General features: G+C 41.7%; 1 protein-coding gene across 1 annotated transcript in view; it reads right to left on the bottom strand.

The window, feature by feature from the left end:
• Positions 1–3,259: 3,259 nt before the first annotated feature.
• The window catches only part of opn5 (opsin 5), a 68,076-nt gene continuing 52,469 nt past the window's right edge, over positions 3,260–18,866 (bottom strand). Inside the window, exons 4-6 of the mRNA XM_063070756.1 lie at positions 12,332–12,502; positions 11,903–12,237; positions 3,260–3,511 (exon numbers count right to left, since the gene is read on the bottom strand). Coding sequence (XP_062926826.1) covers positions 3,260–3,511; positions 11,903–12,237; positions 12,332–12,502 — 758 coding nt within the window. The remainder of the gene's footprint in view (positions 3,512–11,902; positions 12,238–12,331; positions 12,503–18,866) is intronic.

Here is an 18,866-nt window from a genome sequence, read left to right as displayed (position 1 = left end):
TCTGATTGGTTGCCGGTTACAAGTGGTGTTCCGCAGGGGTCGGTGTTGGGGCCGCTTCTTTTTACGATGTATATCGATGATTTGGATTATGGATTAAATGGTTTTGTGGCCAAGTTTGCAGATGACACCAAGATAGATGGAGGAGCAGGAAATGTTGAAGAAACGGCAAGGTTGCGGAGAGACTTAGTCAGTTTAGGAGAGTGGGCAAAGAAATGGCAGATGAGACACAACGTTGACAAATGTACGGTTGTACATTTCGGAAGAAGAAATAATCGGGCAGATTATTATTTAGATGGGGAGAAAATTCAAAAATCGGAAGTGCAAAGGGACTTGGGGGTCCTCGTGCAGGATACCCTAAAGGTTAACCACCAAGTTGGATTGGCGGTAAGGAAAGCGAATGCTATGTTGGCATTCAGTTCAAGAGGAATAGTGTATAAGAGTAAGGAGGTGTTGATGAGGCTCTATGGGGCATTAGTGAGACCTCATTTGGAATACTGTGTGCAGTTCTGGGCCCCCTATCTTAGAAAGGATATACTGACGTTGGAGAGAGTTCAGAGAAGATTTACGAGGATGATTCCTGGAATGCAGGGGCTAACATATGAGGAGCGTCTGTCGGCTCTTGGATTGTATTCATTAGAGTATAGAAGAATGAGAGGGGATCTCATAGAAATGTTTCGAATGTTGAAAGGGTTGGACAGAGTAGATGTGGAAAGGTTGATTCCCTTGGTGGGTGAGTCCAGGACAAGAGGCCATAGTCTTAGAATTAGAGGGTACCCAGTTAAAACAGAGATGAGGAGAAATTTTTTTAGCCAGAAGGTCGTGGATTTGTGGAATTCGTTGCCACATATGGCTGTGGAGGCCCAATCATTAAGGGTGTTTAAGGAGGAGATTGACAGGTATCTAATTAGTCAGGGTATCAAGGGATATGGGCAAAAAGCCGGAAATTGGAACTAGATGGGTGAACAGTTTAGCTCATGGGGGAGGTGCGGAGCAGACTCGATGGGCCGAATGGCCTACTTCTGCTCCTTTGTCTTGTGACCTTGTGATCTCGGTGGAATGAGTCTCTGGCTGAATGTACTCCTGTGCCCAACCAGTACATAATGTAGTGGAAGGGAGACATTGTCCAAGATGGCATGCAACTTGGACAGCATCCTCTTTCAGACACCACCGTCAGAGAGTCCAGTTCCACCTCCACAAGACCACAAGATCACTGGCCTTATGAATTGTTGATTCTGTTGGTGTCTGCTACCCTCAGCCTGCTGCCCCAGCACACAACAGCAAACATGATAGCACTGGCCACCGCAGACCCGTAGAACATCCTCAGCATCATCCGGCGGATGTTAAAGGACCTCAGTCTCCTCAGGAAATAGAGACGGCTCTGACCCTTGGTTATTGGGAGAGCGATTGTGCTAACTGCTTCTATGCTGCCCTCAAGAACTTAGATCTACCTATACTATTGTAACGCACTGTAAGGTTTCACTGCTAATGTAATGGCCTCTCTGCAATGTTTCACTGCTAATGTAATGGCTTCTCTGTAGCAGCAATGTTTGGGTTATGACTAGAGATAATGGGGGCTTTGAATTTGTGCGCCATCCAATGAGAGACATGTTGTTTCTTTCTTGTGGGTCTGACAGAAGGGATTCGTGGTCTTTTGTTGGTGAGAGATGGAGAGAGAAGACGCGAATGGAAAGAGTTGGTAGACTGCCGGACAGAGTGGACTTGGAGCGAGGGTCGGAGGGTCAGCGATGCTCGGGGAGGTCAACGAGGAACAAATGGACGGAATCGTGAGCTCCAATCTTGCGCATTAGACTGTTTCATCAGAATGGGCCCTTTTCCTTTTTTGCTTCTTTACTAACCCTATAGTCAAATTAAGAATTATAAAGCTCAATCATTTAATTGCATATTGTGTACTGTTTGTTATTTCGTGGTATTAATTTGTAACAGGGGAACACATCATGCAGCATCCACCCAAACAAGATTTCTCAAGTTTGGCCGGGCTGGAGGCTGTCTTCCCCTAGATCAACGCCGTTAGCCAAACCGAAGGGTTACACGATGTAACAGCATCGGATTATCAGTTCAAAACTTGCTGCCACATCTAAGTAAGGCTGCAATAGTGACTGGTGATGTTGTTGGGGAAAATACCTTTATCCTTCGGGTACCAATGTTATCACCTGATCTACCTTTTCAATTCAAGCATCCTCAGTTTCCCTATGAACATCAACAAGCTGGAAGTAAAAATCATTAAAAGTTGTTGGTCTTAATCTTGAGACTTAGTGCTTTTCACATGGTCAGCTATATATGGGTTGCTCCAGAGCTGAAAACAAAAATAATTTATACATTGCACACTGGATTCAAAGGAAAGAAAATATCAAACACGAGAAAAATTTGCAGGTGCTGGAAATCCAGAGCAACAAACACAAAATGCTGGAGGAACTCAGCAGGCTAGGCAACATCGATGGAAAAGAGTAAACAGTCAACATTCTGGGTCAAGATCCTCCATCAGAAAAAATATAGTGTATTCAAAAGCATTTCATCATAGATTCATAGTTATGTACCTACTTAAAAATAACTGTATTACATGCAATGTTTGTATGCCCATTTATTTTTAGTATGCATGCTTTGATTAGAAATTTGATTAGAAATTAGAAATGGTCTAATTAAATCATTAATGAAAAAATTAAAGCTAGATCAGCTTTCTTTGTCACAGGTACAATATATCGAAATGGTGAAGCATACAGTGAATTGCATTGTTTGTATCAAATCAAATTAGCGAGATTTTTGCTGGGCAGCCCACAGTGTTACAACACTACTAGCACCAAAATAGCATGCCCACAACTTACTGACCCTAACCGTACATCTTTGGAATGTGCGAGGAAACCAGAGAACGTGGAGGAAACCCATAGACACCTTAGGGATGGTGGCAGGAATTGAACCCTGATTGGTGTTCACTGGTGGTGTAATGGTGTTACGTTAACCACCATGCTACTGTACCGCTGCATGGCTTAAATTACATATTTGAGTTAGATTTTATTCCACTTGTAAGGACTATCATACATCCTACTCTAAGTGCATAAGGAATATCATACAACCTAATGTAAATGCAGGGACTAAATACAGTTACTATAATGAAGTTAATAATAAAAAGAGAAACACCAGGTACAGCACCGAATACGGTAACCATGCCTCATCAACACCACCATAGATCAGAGATGTAAAGCTCAGCCCAATAAGTCCAAATATTATTCTATCACCACGATATTTACCATGTATTCCTGTCTGATGTCTTTGGATGTGACGATCGGAGGCAGCCGCAGATTCTCTCGTAGCTACATCTACAGCCAATGACTTGATATATGATGGGATTATACATTGCTGCTGACTTTGCAAATAAAGTTGGTACCAAAGAAACTTTTATTGGCACGGAGTCAGGAGATCCAAACGCTGACCAGATTGAAACAACTGCATACGGAATCCAAGCAATCAAGAATCCTGCGCATATTAACATTGCTATCTGATATGAAAATAAAACAAACATGTTTATTAAGTCAAAATCACACCGCATACAAAAATTGCAATATTTAATGGGAATAATATCAGAATGTGAATTTGGACCTGGCTGGTCCAGAGATCTGACAGGACTTTTCTATTTCTATTTCTTTGAGACAACAAATAGGCGTTTGATGAAAGGCCTTCAACCTGAAATATTAACTCTGTTTCTCTTTCCAGTGATGAAGCCTGGCCTGCTGAGTATCTCAAGATGTCTCCGGCTTGGTTTTAGATTTCTAGCAACTGTGGTATTTTGCTTTTTGAGCATTAAATTTAAGGTGCAAAACTTGGACCTTCAACTCTGACCTGCGGTTTTTCCATAAGACTGTAAGAGCATAAGACATAGGAGGAGAATTGGGCCATCTGGCCCATCGAGTCTGCTCCACCATTCAATCATGGCTGATCCTTTTTCCTTCTCCTCCTCAACCCCGGTTCCCAGCCTTCTCCCCGTAACCTTCCATGCCATGTCCAGTCAAGAATCTATCAATCTCTGCCTTATATACACCCAATGGCCTGGATTCCACAGCTGCATGTGGCAACAACCTCCACAAATTTACCATCTTCTGGCTAATGAAATTTCTCAGCATCTCTGTTTTGAAAGGGCGCCCCTCGATCCTGAGGGTTGTGCCCTCTTGTCCTAGACTCTCCCACCATTGGAAACATCCTTTCCACATCTAATCTGTCTAGGCCTTTCAACATATGAACGGTTTCAATGAGATCCCCCCTCATCCTTCTGAATTCCAGCGAGTACTGACCCACAGCCATCAAACGTTCCTTGTGTGATAACCCTTTCATTCCTGGAATCATCCTTGTGAACCTCCTCTGGACCCTCTCTAATACCAGCACATCTTTTCTAAGATCAGGGCCCAAAACTGTTCACAATACTCAAGGTGAGGCCTCACCAGTGCCTTATAAAGCCTCGGTATCACATCCTTGCTCTTGTACTCTAGACCTCTTGAAATGAATGTTAACACGGCATTTGCCTTCCTCACCACCGACTCAACCTGCAAGTTAACCTTTAGCGTGTTCAGCGCAAGGACTCCCAAGTCCCTTCGCATCTCAGATTTTTGGTTTTTCTACCAGTTTAGAAAATAGTCCGCACATTTATTTCTACTACTGAAGTGCGTGACCATGCATTTTCCAACATTGTATTTCATTTACCACTTCTTTGCCCATTCTCCTAATTTGTCTAAGTCCTTCTGCATCCTATCTGTTTCCTCAACACTACCTGCCCCTCCACCAGTCTTCATATCATCTGCAAATTTGGCAACAAAGCCATCTACTCCATCATACAAATCATTTATATACAACATAAAAAGAAGCGGTCACAACACCGACCCCTGCGGAACACCACTAGTCACTGGCAGCCAACCAGAAAAGGATCCTTTTATTCCCACTCGCTGCCTCCTACCAATCAGCCAATGCTCTAACCATGTTAGTAACTTTCCTGTAATGCCATGGGTTCTTATCTTAGTAAGCAGCCTCGTGTGTGACACCTTGTCAAAGGCTTTCTGAAAGTCCAAATATACAACATCCACTACATCCCCTTTATCTATCCTACTTGTAATCTCCTCAAAGAATTCCAACAGGTTCGTCAGGCAGGATTTTTCCTGAAGGAAACCATCCTGAGTTTGTACTATATTGTCTGGTGTCACCAAGTACTCCATCAGCTCATCCTTAACAATTGACTCTAACATCTTCCTAACCACTGAGGTCAGGCTAACTGGTCTATAATATCCTTTCTGCTGCTTTCCTCCTTCCTTAAAGAGTGGGGTGACATTTGCAATATTCCAGACCTCTGGCACCATGCCAGAGTCCAATGACTTTTGAAAGATCATTTCTAATGCCACCACAATCTCTAATGCTACCTCTTTCAGAATCCTAGGGTGCAGTTTATCTGGTCTGGGTGACTTATGTATCTTTAGGTATTTTTGATCATGCAGTCTCTGCAAGTGCAGTTGAATGTGTGAATTGCATTTGTAGAGCTTGCATGGTTGAAAAGCCAAGGTAGTTCGGCTCTTTATACATCAGTGTGGTGAGTTTTAATGACATTTGAAAACCTAATGAGGAAAGAACTCCCTTTGATTATATAAAAGGCATGGAAAATAGTGAATTCTGCAATTTGCAGTCCTGCATTTTAAATCCTATAGTGTGAATTAAGTATCAGGCATATAAATATGAAAATCTTCCTTCTGCCCTAATTATACATATTAGAACTGCTTACTGATTTCATTTGATTTAGTATGACTGACAGAAATTATACTTTTATGATTCAGAGAGTTTACTGGGGTACGTCAGCTGCTAAAGAAATTTGACCTGAATTAAGGCCTTTATGTTATATTAATTATAAATTACATCTAAACAAGCAATACATTATACAATGCCACATAGCAGGATATGAAGCCTGCTATGCTGCTGGTAGTTAGTATCAATATGTTTGCACTTAATGGAAATTAAAATCAATTCCCACTGTTCTATATCACTCTTAAAGTAACGTATCAGTACATATTATCAACAATGTTGTCAGGGCACTACAGAACAGAAACGGGACCCTTGGCCCAAATTTCCTGCACTCAAATAAATGCAGTTTAAATGAGTATTCTTTTCCCTGCCTTTACTGTGGCCCTGGCTATCCTGGATACCAATCTTGCTCTGGCTGGCTACTGGGTTATCCAAGCACCATGCGACCTGCATGGGTCCCATCCCGAAATGGAGTATCCCAGCAATGGTGTGCTTGGCCTGGTGCAAGATGTGCCACACCAAAATGGTACTGCCTAACACATGGTGTATAGAGGGCTATGGTCCAGTGGTGGTTGATGGGACAAGGATAAATAACAGGTCAGTATGGACCAGCTGGACCAAGGGCTTGTTTGACAACTCTAGCATCATTTCTAATATCCTCCCTGATCAAAAAGACTACACCGTCCTCTTGCCTACTTGTATCTCCGTCACATCGGTAGCATCTGCATTCTTGACCTCAGAGCCAATCCTATCCTTCTCTGAGCCACTTTTCTGTCATGGCGGTAACATCCCAGACCCCTGAGCCAATCCACACTCTCAGTGTGTCTGCCTACCAGTTAAATGTCATGCATTCAAATAAATGCAGTTTAAATTGGTATTCCTTTCCATGTGTTTCCTTGTATCTGTCTATCCTGGTTACTAGACGTGCTCTTGCTGGCTACAGGGCTATCCTATAACTTGGTCCTGACCAAATCCCAATCCCTGCCAATCTAGTTCAAACTCTCCGGTGTAGTACTAACAAATTACCCTGCAAGGACATTGGCCCCTCTCTGATTCAAGTATCATCCAATTCTATTGTGCATATCATCTTCATCCTAGAAGAGATCCTACTGGTCCAAGAACCCTTTCCCTTCCACCAGCTCTTTAGCCACAAATTCTTCTGGGCTACGCTTCTACTTCTGACCTTGCTAGCATGTGGCACTGGGAGTAATACAGGGATTACACCCTTGAGATCCTGATTCTTATCTTCTGACCTAACTCTGTATATTCATATCTGCAGGACCTCGTCCCTTGTTCTACCTATATAAAAAATAAGTCTGGTCAAAAACATGTTTAAACTGGAAAGAGTGCAGAAAAGACTTGAGAACATCAGAACATAAGGAGTAGGAACAGAATTAGGCCAACTGGCCCGTCAAGCCTGCTCCGCCACTCAAGCAGATCATGGCTGATCTGACCATGGGTTCATCTCCACCTACCTGCCTTTTCCCCATAAGCCTTAATTCCTTTACAATGCAAAAATCTATCTAACCTTGTCTTAGATATATTTACTGAGGTAGCCTCCACTACTTCATTAGGCAGAGAATTCCACAGATTTACAACTCTCTGGGAAGAGCAGTTCATCCTCATTTCTGTCCTAAATTTACTCCCCCAGAAGGGTTATATCCCCTAGCTCTAGTCTCACCAATCGGTGGAAACAACTTTCCTGCTTCTATCTTATCTATACCTTTCATAACTTTTATCTGATTCTGTAAGATCTCCTCTCATTCTTCTAAATTCCAGCGAGTACAGTCCCAGGCGATTCAATCTCTTCTCATAGTCTAACTCCCTCATCTCTGCAATCAACATGGTGAACCTCCTGTGTACTGCCTTCAAAGCCAGTATATCCTTCCTCAAGTAAGGAGACCAGACTGCATGCAGTACTCCAGATATGGCCTCAACAGTAGCCTATACAGTTACAACATAACCTCCCTGATCTTAAATTCAATCCCTCTAGCAATGAAGGCCAACATTCCATTTGCCTTCTTGATAGCCTGCTGCACCTGCAAACCAACCTTTTGTGATTCATGCACAAGCATTCCCAAGTCCCTCTGCACAGCAGCATGTTGCAATTTTTTACCATTTAAATAATAATCTGATCCAAAGTGAATGACCTCACATTTACCAACATTGTACTCCATCCGCCAGACCTTTGCCCACTCGCTATATCTTTCTGCAGACTCCCTGTATCCTCTGCACAATTTGCTTTTTCACTCAATTTTGTGTCATCAACAGACTTAGATACACTACACTCAGTCCCCTCTTCCAGATCGTTAATGTATATCGTGAATAGTTGCAGGCCCAGCACCAATCCCTGCGACACACCACTCACCAATGATTGCCAATATATCACAGCTCTCTGCTTTCTGTTGGTTAACAAATCCTCTCTCTATGCTAATACATCACCCCCTACTCTATGCATCCTTATCTTATGGATAAGACTTTTATGTGGCACCTTATCGAACACTGGAAATCCAAGTAAATAACGTCCATCTGTTCCCCTGTATCCACTGTGCTTGTTATATCCTCAGAGAACTCCAGTAAGTTTGTCAAACAGGACCTGCCTTTGCTGAATCTATGCCGCACTTCCCTGGTGGATCCATTTCTTTCCAGATGCCTCACTATTTCTTCCTTAATGGTAGCTTCAAGTATTTTCCCAACTGCAGATGTTTAACTAACTGGCCTATAGATACCTGCCTTTTGCCTACATCCTTTTTTGAACAGTAGCATGACATTCGCTGTCTTCCAATCTGCCAGGTCCTGCCCAGAGTCCAGAGAATTTTGGTAAATTATTACCAAAACCTCTACTATAACTCCTGCCATGTCTTTCAGTACCCTGGGATGTATTCCATCAGGACCAGGGGAATTGTCTGTCTTTAGGCCCACAGGTTTGCTCAACACTACCTCTTTAGTGATAGCTACTGTATCGAGGTCCTCACCTCCCATCGCATCCATATCATCCCTTTTCAACATGTTAATTGTGTCCTCCATCATAAAGACTGACACAAAATAGTCATTCAAAGCCTTGGTCATTTCCTCATTACCCAATATTAATTCCCCACCTCTCGCTCTCCAAGGGATCTACATTCACTTTAGCCATCCTTTTCTGCTGTATATAATCATAAAAACTTTTACTATCCATTTTTATATTTTGATTATCTATCTTCCCTTTCTTTATTGCTCACTTAGTGGTTCTTTGTTGCTTTTTAAAGTTTTCCTAATCTTCCAGCATCCCATACTCTTGGTGACTTTATATGCACTAGCTTTTACTTTGATGCCTTGCTTTATTTCCATGGCTTGACTCTCCCCACCCTTACTGTCATTGCTTTTAACTGGAATATACTTTTGCTGAGCGTCACAAAAAATCTCTTTGAAAGTCTTCCACTGTTCCTCAACTGTCCCACCAGATAGCCTGTGTTCCCAGTCTACCCTATCCAACTCCTCCCTCGCCCCATTGTTATCTCCTTTGTTTAGATGTAATACACTGAGCATGTTGCCAGGACAAGAGGGCCTGAATTATAGGGTGTGATTGGCCAAGCTAAGTCTTTATTCTTTGGAAGATAGGAGAATGAGGTGCAGCATTATAGAAATGTTTAAAATCATACTTTATTATAGATAAAATAGATGGTAACAGCCTTTTCCTCAAGAGTCCAAAATTAGGGGGCATAGATTTTGGGTGAGAGGGGTAAGGTTTAAAAGGGACACGAGGGGCAACGTTTTCATGCAGAGAATGGCAAGTATATGGGATGATCTGCCAGAAGAAATGGTTGAGGCAGGTACAAATATCTGTTGAAGAAGCACTTGGACAGGTGGACGGGGCTTAGAGGAATCTGGGCTAAATAGAGGAAATAGGGACTAGTTGGCTGGGCATCACAGTCTGCATTGACTTGTTGGGCTGAAGGGCCTGTATTCATGCAGTATTGCTCTACGATTTCAAGAACTTTTTTAATTGTACAATCGGTACTTTAATTGAAAAAGTAATATTCCACAAATTGAAGGATATTTGCAGGACCTTCACAAAGTTGCCTTTAAGTCTCAAACTAGGGTTGTGGTCATACTTAGCAACTCACACAAAATGCTGGAGGAACTCAGCAGGTCAGGCAACATCTATGGAAATGAATAAACAGTCGATGTTTTGGGCCAAGACTGGAAAGGAAGGGGGAAGATTGTGCCAGTAGTTTTCTCGTACTATTTTTCCACCTTTATAATTCTTAGGAATATTGTATTGGAGCATGACAGAGTTCCTGACATGGCTATGTGTGGATGAATTGGCAAGAAGAGCCTACTGATCAGAACCACAATGTTTTCTCTTCATGATGTGCCAAGGTGTGAGCTGCCGAAACTTATTCCTACTCCTTCATAGGGAATCGTGCCAACTCCTCGCCCCATTTCTAGTCAATACCAAACATTGAAATATATCAAAACAATCTGAAAACAACACCAGCAGAAAAAAAATCCAGCTTGTATTTAAATAAACAAATGTTTCAATGAAAAGGATTATTAAGAAATGTTTTGTTTCTATTACTCTAGTTACAGGGGGAGAAATCTAAGGTGATTAGAGCCCAGAATCCTCCTGGAACTTCTAAGTTTTTTCCATGTAAGCATAGAGAAGGCTGTCCACCTATAGGCAGGTGCATTAACATCAATTGATCAATGCAAGCTCCTTGAATGGTCAGAATTTCCTAACAATATCATTTTTTTTTCAATCTGATTCCTAGAATTATACTGCTATCAGAAAACAACAGAATTCCATGGTTTATGACCTGATTCTGATTCAAGTAATATATGAAGTCATGCAAAACATTCCCACTAGAGTTAAGACCATAAGACCACAAAATATAGGAGCAGAAGTAGGCCATTCGGCCCATCGAGTCTGTTCTGCCATTCAGCCCATTGCGTCTGTTCTGCCATTCAATCATGGGCTGATCCAATTCTTCCAGTCATCCCCCACTCCCCTGCTTTCACCCCATACCCTTTGATGCCCTGGCTAATCAAGAACCTATCTATCTCTGCCTTAAATACACCCAATGACTTGGCCTTCACAGCCGCTCGTGGCAACAAATTCCACAGATTTACCACCCTCTGACTAAAGTAATTTCTTCGCATCTCAGTTCTAAAAGGATGTCCTTCAATCCTGAAGTCGTGCCCTCTTGTCCTAGAATCCCCTACCATGGGAAATAACTTTGCCATATCTAATCTGTTCAGGCCTTTTAACATTCAGGATGTTTCTATGAGATCATCCCTTGTTCTCCTGAACTCCAGGGAATACAGCCTAAGAGCTGCCAGACGTTCCTCATATGGAAAACCTTTCATTCCTGGAATCATTCTCGCGAATTTTCTCTGAACCCTTTTCAATGTCAGTATATCCTTTCTAAAATAAGGAGCCCAAAACTGCACACAATACTCCATGGGTCTCACGAGTGCCTTATAGAGCCTCAACATCACATCCCTGCTCTTATATTCTATCCCTCTGGAAATGAGTCCCAGCATTGCATTCGCTTTCTTCACAACCAACTCAACCTGGAGGTTAACCTTTCAGGTATCTTGCAGAAGGACTCCCAAGTCCCTTTGCATCTCTGCATTTTGAATTCTCTCTCCATCTAAATAATAGTCTGCCCGTTTATTTCTTCCACCAAAGTGTATGACCAGACATTTTCCAACATTGTATTCATTTGCCACTTCACCCATTCCCCAAAACTATCTCAGTCTCTCTGCAGGTTCTCTGTTTTCTCAACACTACCTGCTCTTCCACTTATCTTTGTATCATCGACAAATTTAGCAACAAATCCCTTAATACCGTGGTCCAAATCATTGACATACTGTACATCATAAAAAGCAGCGGTCCCAACACCGACCCCTGTGGAACTCCACTGGTAACAGGCAGCCAGCCAGAATGGGATCCCTTTATTCCCACTGTCTGTTTTCTGCCAACCAGCCAATGCTCCACCCATACTAGTAACTTCCCTGTAATTCAATGGGCTCTTATCTTGCTAAGCAGCCTCATGTTGCAGCACGAGATGCGGTAAATTTTTTGTTTGTTCTTAAACACAGATGATAGATAATTGATAAAAAAAAATACCTTGGTAAGTTTAATTTCCAGTAAGTGGTTTCCTTGAACTCTTGAATCAAAATGTGCAACCTCTTTGGCAGATGATTTCACTTTGCTTATGATCTTTACATAGGAAAATACTATTATAGCTGTTGGAAGCACGAGACAGAAAAACAGTATGCTCAGTATGAAGACCTGTCCATTCACAGAGGCCTGTGCGAGCCACCAGTTCAGAGTGCATGATGTACCGAAAGGCTCAGGGACATATTCTCCCCATCCAACAAGGGGTATAGTGGCCCAAAATATGGCATAAAGCCAGATGAAACCCAAACACATGAAGGCATGACGTCTCTGAAACCAAACACCTGAAAGATAAAAATTTTAAACTTAACAATAGTTATTGCAGAGGCTGCTGCAGAAAACTAAATTTGCACAAATCTAAATTTGTATGGCACTTACCATACCGTAAATGACAAATTTTTAGATATCTGTCCAGACTTACAACAGTTATTGTAATTAGACTGCCACATCCGAAGAAAAACCCTGACCACCCATGCCAACGGCAGCCAATCCAACCAAAGATCCATCGATGAGAAAAACAAGAGGTGATCAGGAATGGTTTTCCTCCGACTGAGAAAACAAACATGCATGATTAAATAAAGATGCATATGTAGCGTTAATTGTTGCTTTTGGACAGAAAAGTTACTAAACACCTTTATAAAGTCTTTGTCATTATGAAATTCCTTTCCCAAGTCTTGAAAAATAGACTGTAAAATATTTTATTTTCAACAACCTTAAAAAAAACATTTTCCCTTCTCCTAATCTCTTAATCAATCTCTTCTCTTAATATATCCCACCTACTTACTGAGGATTTCCAATAATTTATACTTGCAGTATAATCTGCTAGTTTTTACCTATATTCCCAATGTGACACTGATGAGAATATTGTAAAAGACAACAAATAGAATGAAAAAAAAGGTGTTTGATTAAACTGTTTCACACCAATACTGATTTCACATTGGTAAGACCAAATTATTCAGTGGATGGCATTTACCTTGAATAAGTTTTATCAAATCTAACATGCATGGGAGAACATGCTGAACTTTAAACATATCTGACATTCACAATTTATTACAGAAAACTTGTGCAAAGTGTAACTCAGTATTTGCAGTATTTTCATATTAAATTTTGGTCAATGTAATTAGTAAGAATAACCTCTGCAGTCATAACATTTTGAGCAAAGATAACATCTTTGATCAGCTGTCTGGAACAAAAGGAAAATTTATACAATTATTCTATATTAATGTAAATGAATACATTTTAAAAACAAGAACTGTTAAATGACCATTAGAGAAAAGAATGAAAGATATCGGTTCATATGGTTTTTCATTTTGACTTAGTTCTACTCCTGAAACCATCAATTCTGCAAAAACCATTAAGATATTTAAATACCATGTGAAGAGCATTTGATGGCTCTGGACCTGTATTTACCAGAATTCAGAAGAATGAAGGGTGGCCTAATTGAAACCTATTGAATGTTGAAAGGCCTGGATAGAGTAGATGTGGAGAGGCTATTTCCTATGGTGGTAGAGTCCAGGATCTGATGACCCATACTCAGAATACAGGAAGGTCTTTTTAGAACAGAGATGAAAAGGAATTTCTTTAGCCAGAGAGGGGTGAATTTGTGGAACTTGTTGTCACAGGCGGCTGTGGGGACAAAGTTATTGGGTACATTTAAGGCAGAGCTTGATAGATTTTTGAACAGTCAGGGCATGAAGGGATACGTGAAGAAGGCAGGAGATTGGGGCTGAGAGGGAAAATGGATCAACCATGATGAAATGGTGAAGCAGGCTTGATGAGTCAAGTGGCTTAATTCTGCCCCTATACCATATAGTCTGCTGTTATAAGAGAGATTCATCTGAGTATTCACTGGGGGAATACACCAAGGTACTGAAAAAAATATTCTTATAAATATATTGAAATCAAATACGCAGTCTCTTGAGTCCACATAAGGAGAATGGCTTATAAGAACACTATTGTTAGACCATGAGGGAGCTGGTGGTGTATGGAGTTAAATAACTATACTGGTAGTCTAGTGGCCTGAACTACTACTAACAATACAGAAGACTGAAGTTCCGAGTCCAACATGACAGCTATAGAATTGAAATTCAGATAAAATTCTGAAATTATATTATTAAAAAATTACATAATTAGAAATGATTACCATGAAACAACTGGATTATAAAACTTCATCTACTGCATTTCAGTGATGTAAATATACTATTCTCATGCCCTCTGGCCCATACATGATAATTAATTGGGTTAGTAAGTCATGAATGAATGCTGGCTTTCAAAGAGATACCCAAATCCTGGGGGGAAGAAAGAATATTTCAGATATTGAAAAAAAATCAGGGAGGTTTACTACTGCATAATTGAATTTTGTCTTTGCTGTAGAGGATAGATCGAGAAACATGAGCTAAATTTTAAGAGCAAGCCCTGACTCCACGTGGCTTCCAGTTAAATTTTAATTCCATTTAAAGATTTCAGATTAATGCAGTTCATTGATGTGCAAGTATCAAAGAAACCCTTCATGAATAGTTAAGTAACTTCAACGACAGAATCCATGTGGCACACACTTGTGGCAAAGGATTTCCTGCACCCAGCAATTTTACTGCTCTTGCTGTCAAGCGGAAGATTTAGGCTGTCATACATTTTTCTGTATAAAATGCTTGAAGGTGTTTTTGTTACGTATAAAACCTGTAGCAACAGATGATACCCCAATGACTTTCCAAATGTCTCTCTTCTTTAAGTGGGAATACAAATGTGAATGCAGTAAGCTTCCACATTTCACCAGTAGATGGCAGTACACAGTGGCATTATAACATTCAGCTCCCTCAAATCTCTTGGAACTGCAGCAGTTTCTTTCAACAGTACTGATGCAGAACACATATCCCAGATCAAACCAATGTCCTACCATAAACTAGTTCAACTCTTGGCAGGAGGAAGCCCCTTGTTTCAGAAACTGCTAAGATGGAGGGGATCCTTGAGGCAGAAGTAGATTTATTGAGTTAAGTTTTTGAGTGGCATGTCTAACACAACACTCTGCATCGTTATTCAACTGAGAGACTCCAGATCAAATATTATCTCAGGATCATTAGCTTGACACTGCCTAAGGCCTAGGCATAATAAGTTACATATTCAGATAGGAGGTTCAGAAGATCAGAGAGGTGAAGAGGACTGTAGTTTTGATAGGAGATACCCTAGTCAGAGGAACAGAATGAGGTCCTGTGGACTTGATACGGACACCCGGATGGTAGTTGCCTCCCTAGTGTCAGGATCAGAGAGGTCACGGATCGAGTCCATGGCATCCTCAAGGGTGAGGGTGAGCAGCCAGAAAACTTGATGCATATTGGCACCAATGACATAGCTGGACAAGGTGAGGAGGTCCTGAAGAGAGATTTTAGGAAGCTAGGTAGAAAGCTGAGGAAAAGGACCTCCATGGTAGTAATCTCTGGATTGCTGCCTGTGCCACGTGCCAGTGCGGGTAGGGATAGGATGATTTGGCAGGTGAATGCGTGGCTGAGGAACTGGTGCAGGGGGCAGGGATCATTGGGATCTCTTCTGGGGAAAGTACAACCTTTTTCAAAAGGGATGGGTTACACCTGAACCGGGGGGCGGGGGGGATCCATCATCTTCGCAAGCAGGTTGACTAGAGTTGTTCAGAAGGGTTTAAACTAATTTAGCAGGGGGACGAGAACCAGAGTGATAATGCTGAAGATGAGGCAGCTGGTTTACAAACAGGGGCAATGCCTAGTGAAGAGAAGCTGTTGATAGGGCAAAATTGCAGTCAACAGTATGAGCTGCAACATAAAAGGCAGACAAAATCGAAAAGGGTGAATAGAGGACTGAAGGTGTTGTATTTGAATGTGTGCAGAATACAGAATAAGGAACTTGAACTTGTAGCGCAGTTGCAGATTGGCAGGTATGATGTTTTAGGCATCATTGAATCATGACTGAAAGAAGATTATAGCTGAGAGCTTAATGTCTAAGGATACACACTGTATTAAAATAACAGGTAGGAAGACAGAAGGGGGCGGCGTTACTCTGTTGGTAAAAAATGAAATCAAATAATTCGAAAGAGGTGACACATGGTCAGAAGGTGTTGAATTATTGTGGATAGAACTTAGGAACTGTAAGGGCAAAAAGACACTGATGGGAGTTGTAGACAGACGCCCAAACAATAGCAAGGATGTAGTCTACAAATTACAATGGGAGATAGAAAATGCATGCCAAAGGGCAAAGTTACAATAGTTGTGGGGAATTTCATTATGCAGGTAGATTGCGAATATTAGGATGCTGTTAGATGCCAAGAGGGGAAATTTCTAGAGTGCCTACGAGATGGCTCTTTAGAGCAGCTTGTGGTTGGGCCCACTAGGGGATCAGCTTTTCTGGATTGGGTGTTGTGTGGTAAGACCATAAGACCATAAGACATAGGAGCAGAGTTAGGACATTTGGCACATCGAGTCTGCTCTGACATTCAATCATAGCTGACTCTTTTTTCCCCTCCTCAGCCCCACTCCCCGGCAATCTCCCTGTAACCTATCAATCTCTGCTTTAAATACACCCAATGACATAGCCTCCACAGCTGCACGTGACAACAAATTCCACAAATTCACCACCCTCTGACTAAAGAAATTTCTCTGCATCTCTGTTTTCAATGGACACCCCTCTATCCTGAGGCTGTGCCCTCTTGTCCTAGACTCCCCACATGGGAAACATACTTTCCACATCTACCATATCTAGGCCTTTCAATATTTGGATGATCCCTCCCTCATCCTTTTAAATTCCAGAGAATACAGACCCAGAGCTGTCAAACGCTCCTCGTATGATAACTCTTTTCCCGGAATCTTCCTTGAGAACCTCCTCTGAAGTCTTTCCAGTGCCAGCACATCTTTTCTTAGATGAGGAGCACAGAAGGTTCACAGTAATCAAGGTAATGCCTCACCAGTGCCTTATAAAGCCTCAGCATCACATTCCTGCTCTTGTATTCCAGACCTCTTGAAATAAATGCTAACATTGAATTTGGCTTTTTCAAGACTGACTCTACCTGCAAGTTAACCTTTAGGTTGTTCTGCACAAGGGCTCCCAAGTCCCTTTACATCTCAGATTTTTGGATTTTCTTCTACCAAAGTGCATAACGATGCATTTTCCAACATTGTATTTAACTTGCCACTTTCTTGCCCAATCTCCTAATCTGTCTAAGTCCTTCTGCAGCTCACCTGTTTCATCAACACAACCTACCCCTTGACCAATCTTCGTATCATCTGCAAACTTGGCAACAGAGCCATCTGTTCCATCATCTAAATCATTGATATACAGCATAAAAATAAATGGTCCCAACGGCAACCCCTGCAGAAAACCATTACTCACTGGCAGCCAACCAGAAAAGGATACTTTTATTCCCACTTGCTGCTTCCCACCAATCAGCCAATGCTCTAACCATGCCTGTAGCTTTCCTGTAATAGCATGGGATCTTAACTTGGTAAACACTCATGAGCGGCACCGTATCAAAGGCCTTCTGAAAATCCACATATACAATATCCACTGTATCCCCTTTATCTATTGTACTTGTAATCTCCTCAAAGAATTCCAACAGGCAAGTTTTTCCCTTAAGGAAACCATGCTGACTTTGTCCTATCTTGTCCTGTGTCACCAAGTACTCCATAACCTCATCCTTAACAATTGACACCAATATTCTCCTGGGGTTGAGTCAGGAACGTTCACGCCGTGACCCTGTTAATCCGAAAGGAGACTAATCCTGACATTACGTGCCAGACCAAGTGATCCAGTGAGTGGTAAAAGGATAAACCCTCAGCCAGCTGGAAATCATGAAAGTCGTTAGCCACAACATCAAAGGCTTCAGCCACAGTAAAGCAGAAATCCTGGCAAACTTAAAACCGGACATCTTGTGCATACAAGAAACTCATAGTCTGAACAATTAACCCGATGTGCCAGGAATGCACTTGGCTATTGACTCCCCTAGCCAAACTTATGGAAGTGCAGTCTTTGTTAAAGATAACTCTATAGTAATGAGCACAGCAAACATCCAAGCTAGCTCAATGGAACTTCTGAAAGTTGAAACAAAACACATAAATATCATCTCGATCCACAAACCCCCTAATGAACCATTCATGTGGCCACCTAACCTAGATCTCCAGGACAAAATGTACCTCATTATTGGTGACTTTACAGACGGAAGTGGTTCACTCTCAACAGAGCGAGAACAGGAGTTTGTAGGACGGGCGACAATATGGTGAAGTGGGGTTCAAAGACCAGCGAATACTGTGAGTGTGGCGAAAGGGTGCAGAACATTGAACATGTTCTGTGCAAATGCCCACTCTCACCTGATTTACCTGACTCTGACCTGCTCAACATCAACCAAACAACACTAGAGTGGCTGGCTGTCTGGTGTGACAAGCTATGAATGAAAAAAACAATATCTTCCCAACCACTGAGGTCAGGCTAACTGGTCTATAATTTCCTTTCTGCTACCTTCCTCCTTTCCTAAAGAGTGGGGTGACAATCGCAATGTTTCAGTGCTCTGGCACCATGCCAGAGTCCAATGATTTTTGAAAGATCATTACTAATGCCGCCACAATCTCTACCACTACTTCCTTCAGAAACCTAGAGTGCAGTTCATCTGGTCCAGGTGACTTAAGTACCTTTAGGTCTTTCAGCTTTTTGAGCACCTTCTCCCTTGTAATATTAACTGCACTCACTTCTCTTTCCTCACACCCTTCAATATCTGCCACACTGCCAGTATCTTCCACAGTGAAGACTGATGCAAAATACTCACATAGTTCAGCAAACGTCTCCTTGTCCGCTGTTACTATCTCTCCGGTCTGATTTGCTAGCGATCCCATATCCACTCTCATGTCTCTATATTTTACATACTTGAAAAAGTTTTTACTATCTACTTTGATATCGTTTGCTA

Source organism: Mobula hypostoma, chromosome 2 (genome assembly GCF_963921235.1).
Source record: "Mobula hypostoma chromosome 2, sMobHyp1.1, whole genome shotgun sequence".
Classification (NCBI taxonomy): domain Eukaryota; kingdom Metazoa; phylum Chordata; class Chondrichthyes; order Myliobatiformes; family Myliobatidae; genus Mobula; species Mobula hypostoma.
The sequence above is the reverse complement of the archived record's forward strand: the minus strand, read 5'-3'. Positions and strand labels throughout refer to the sequence as shown.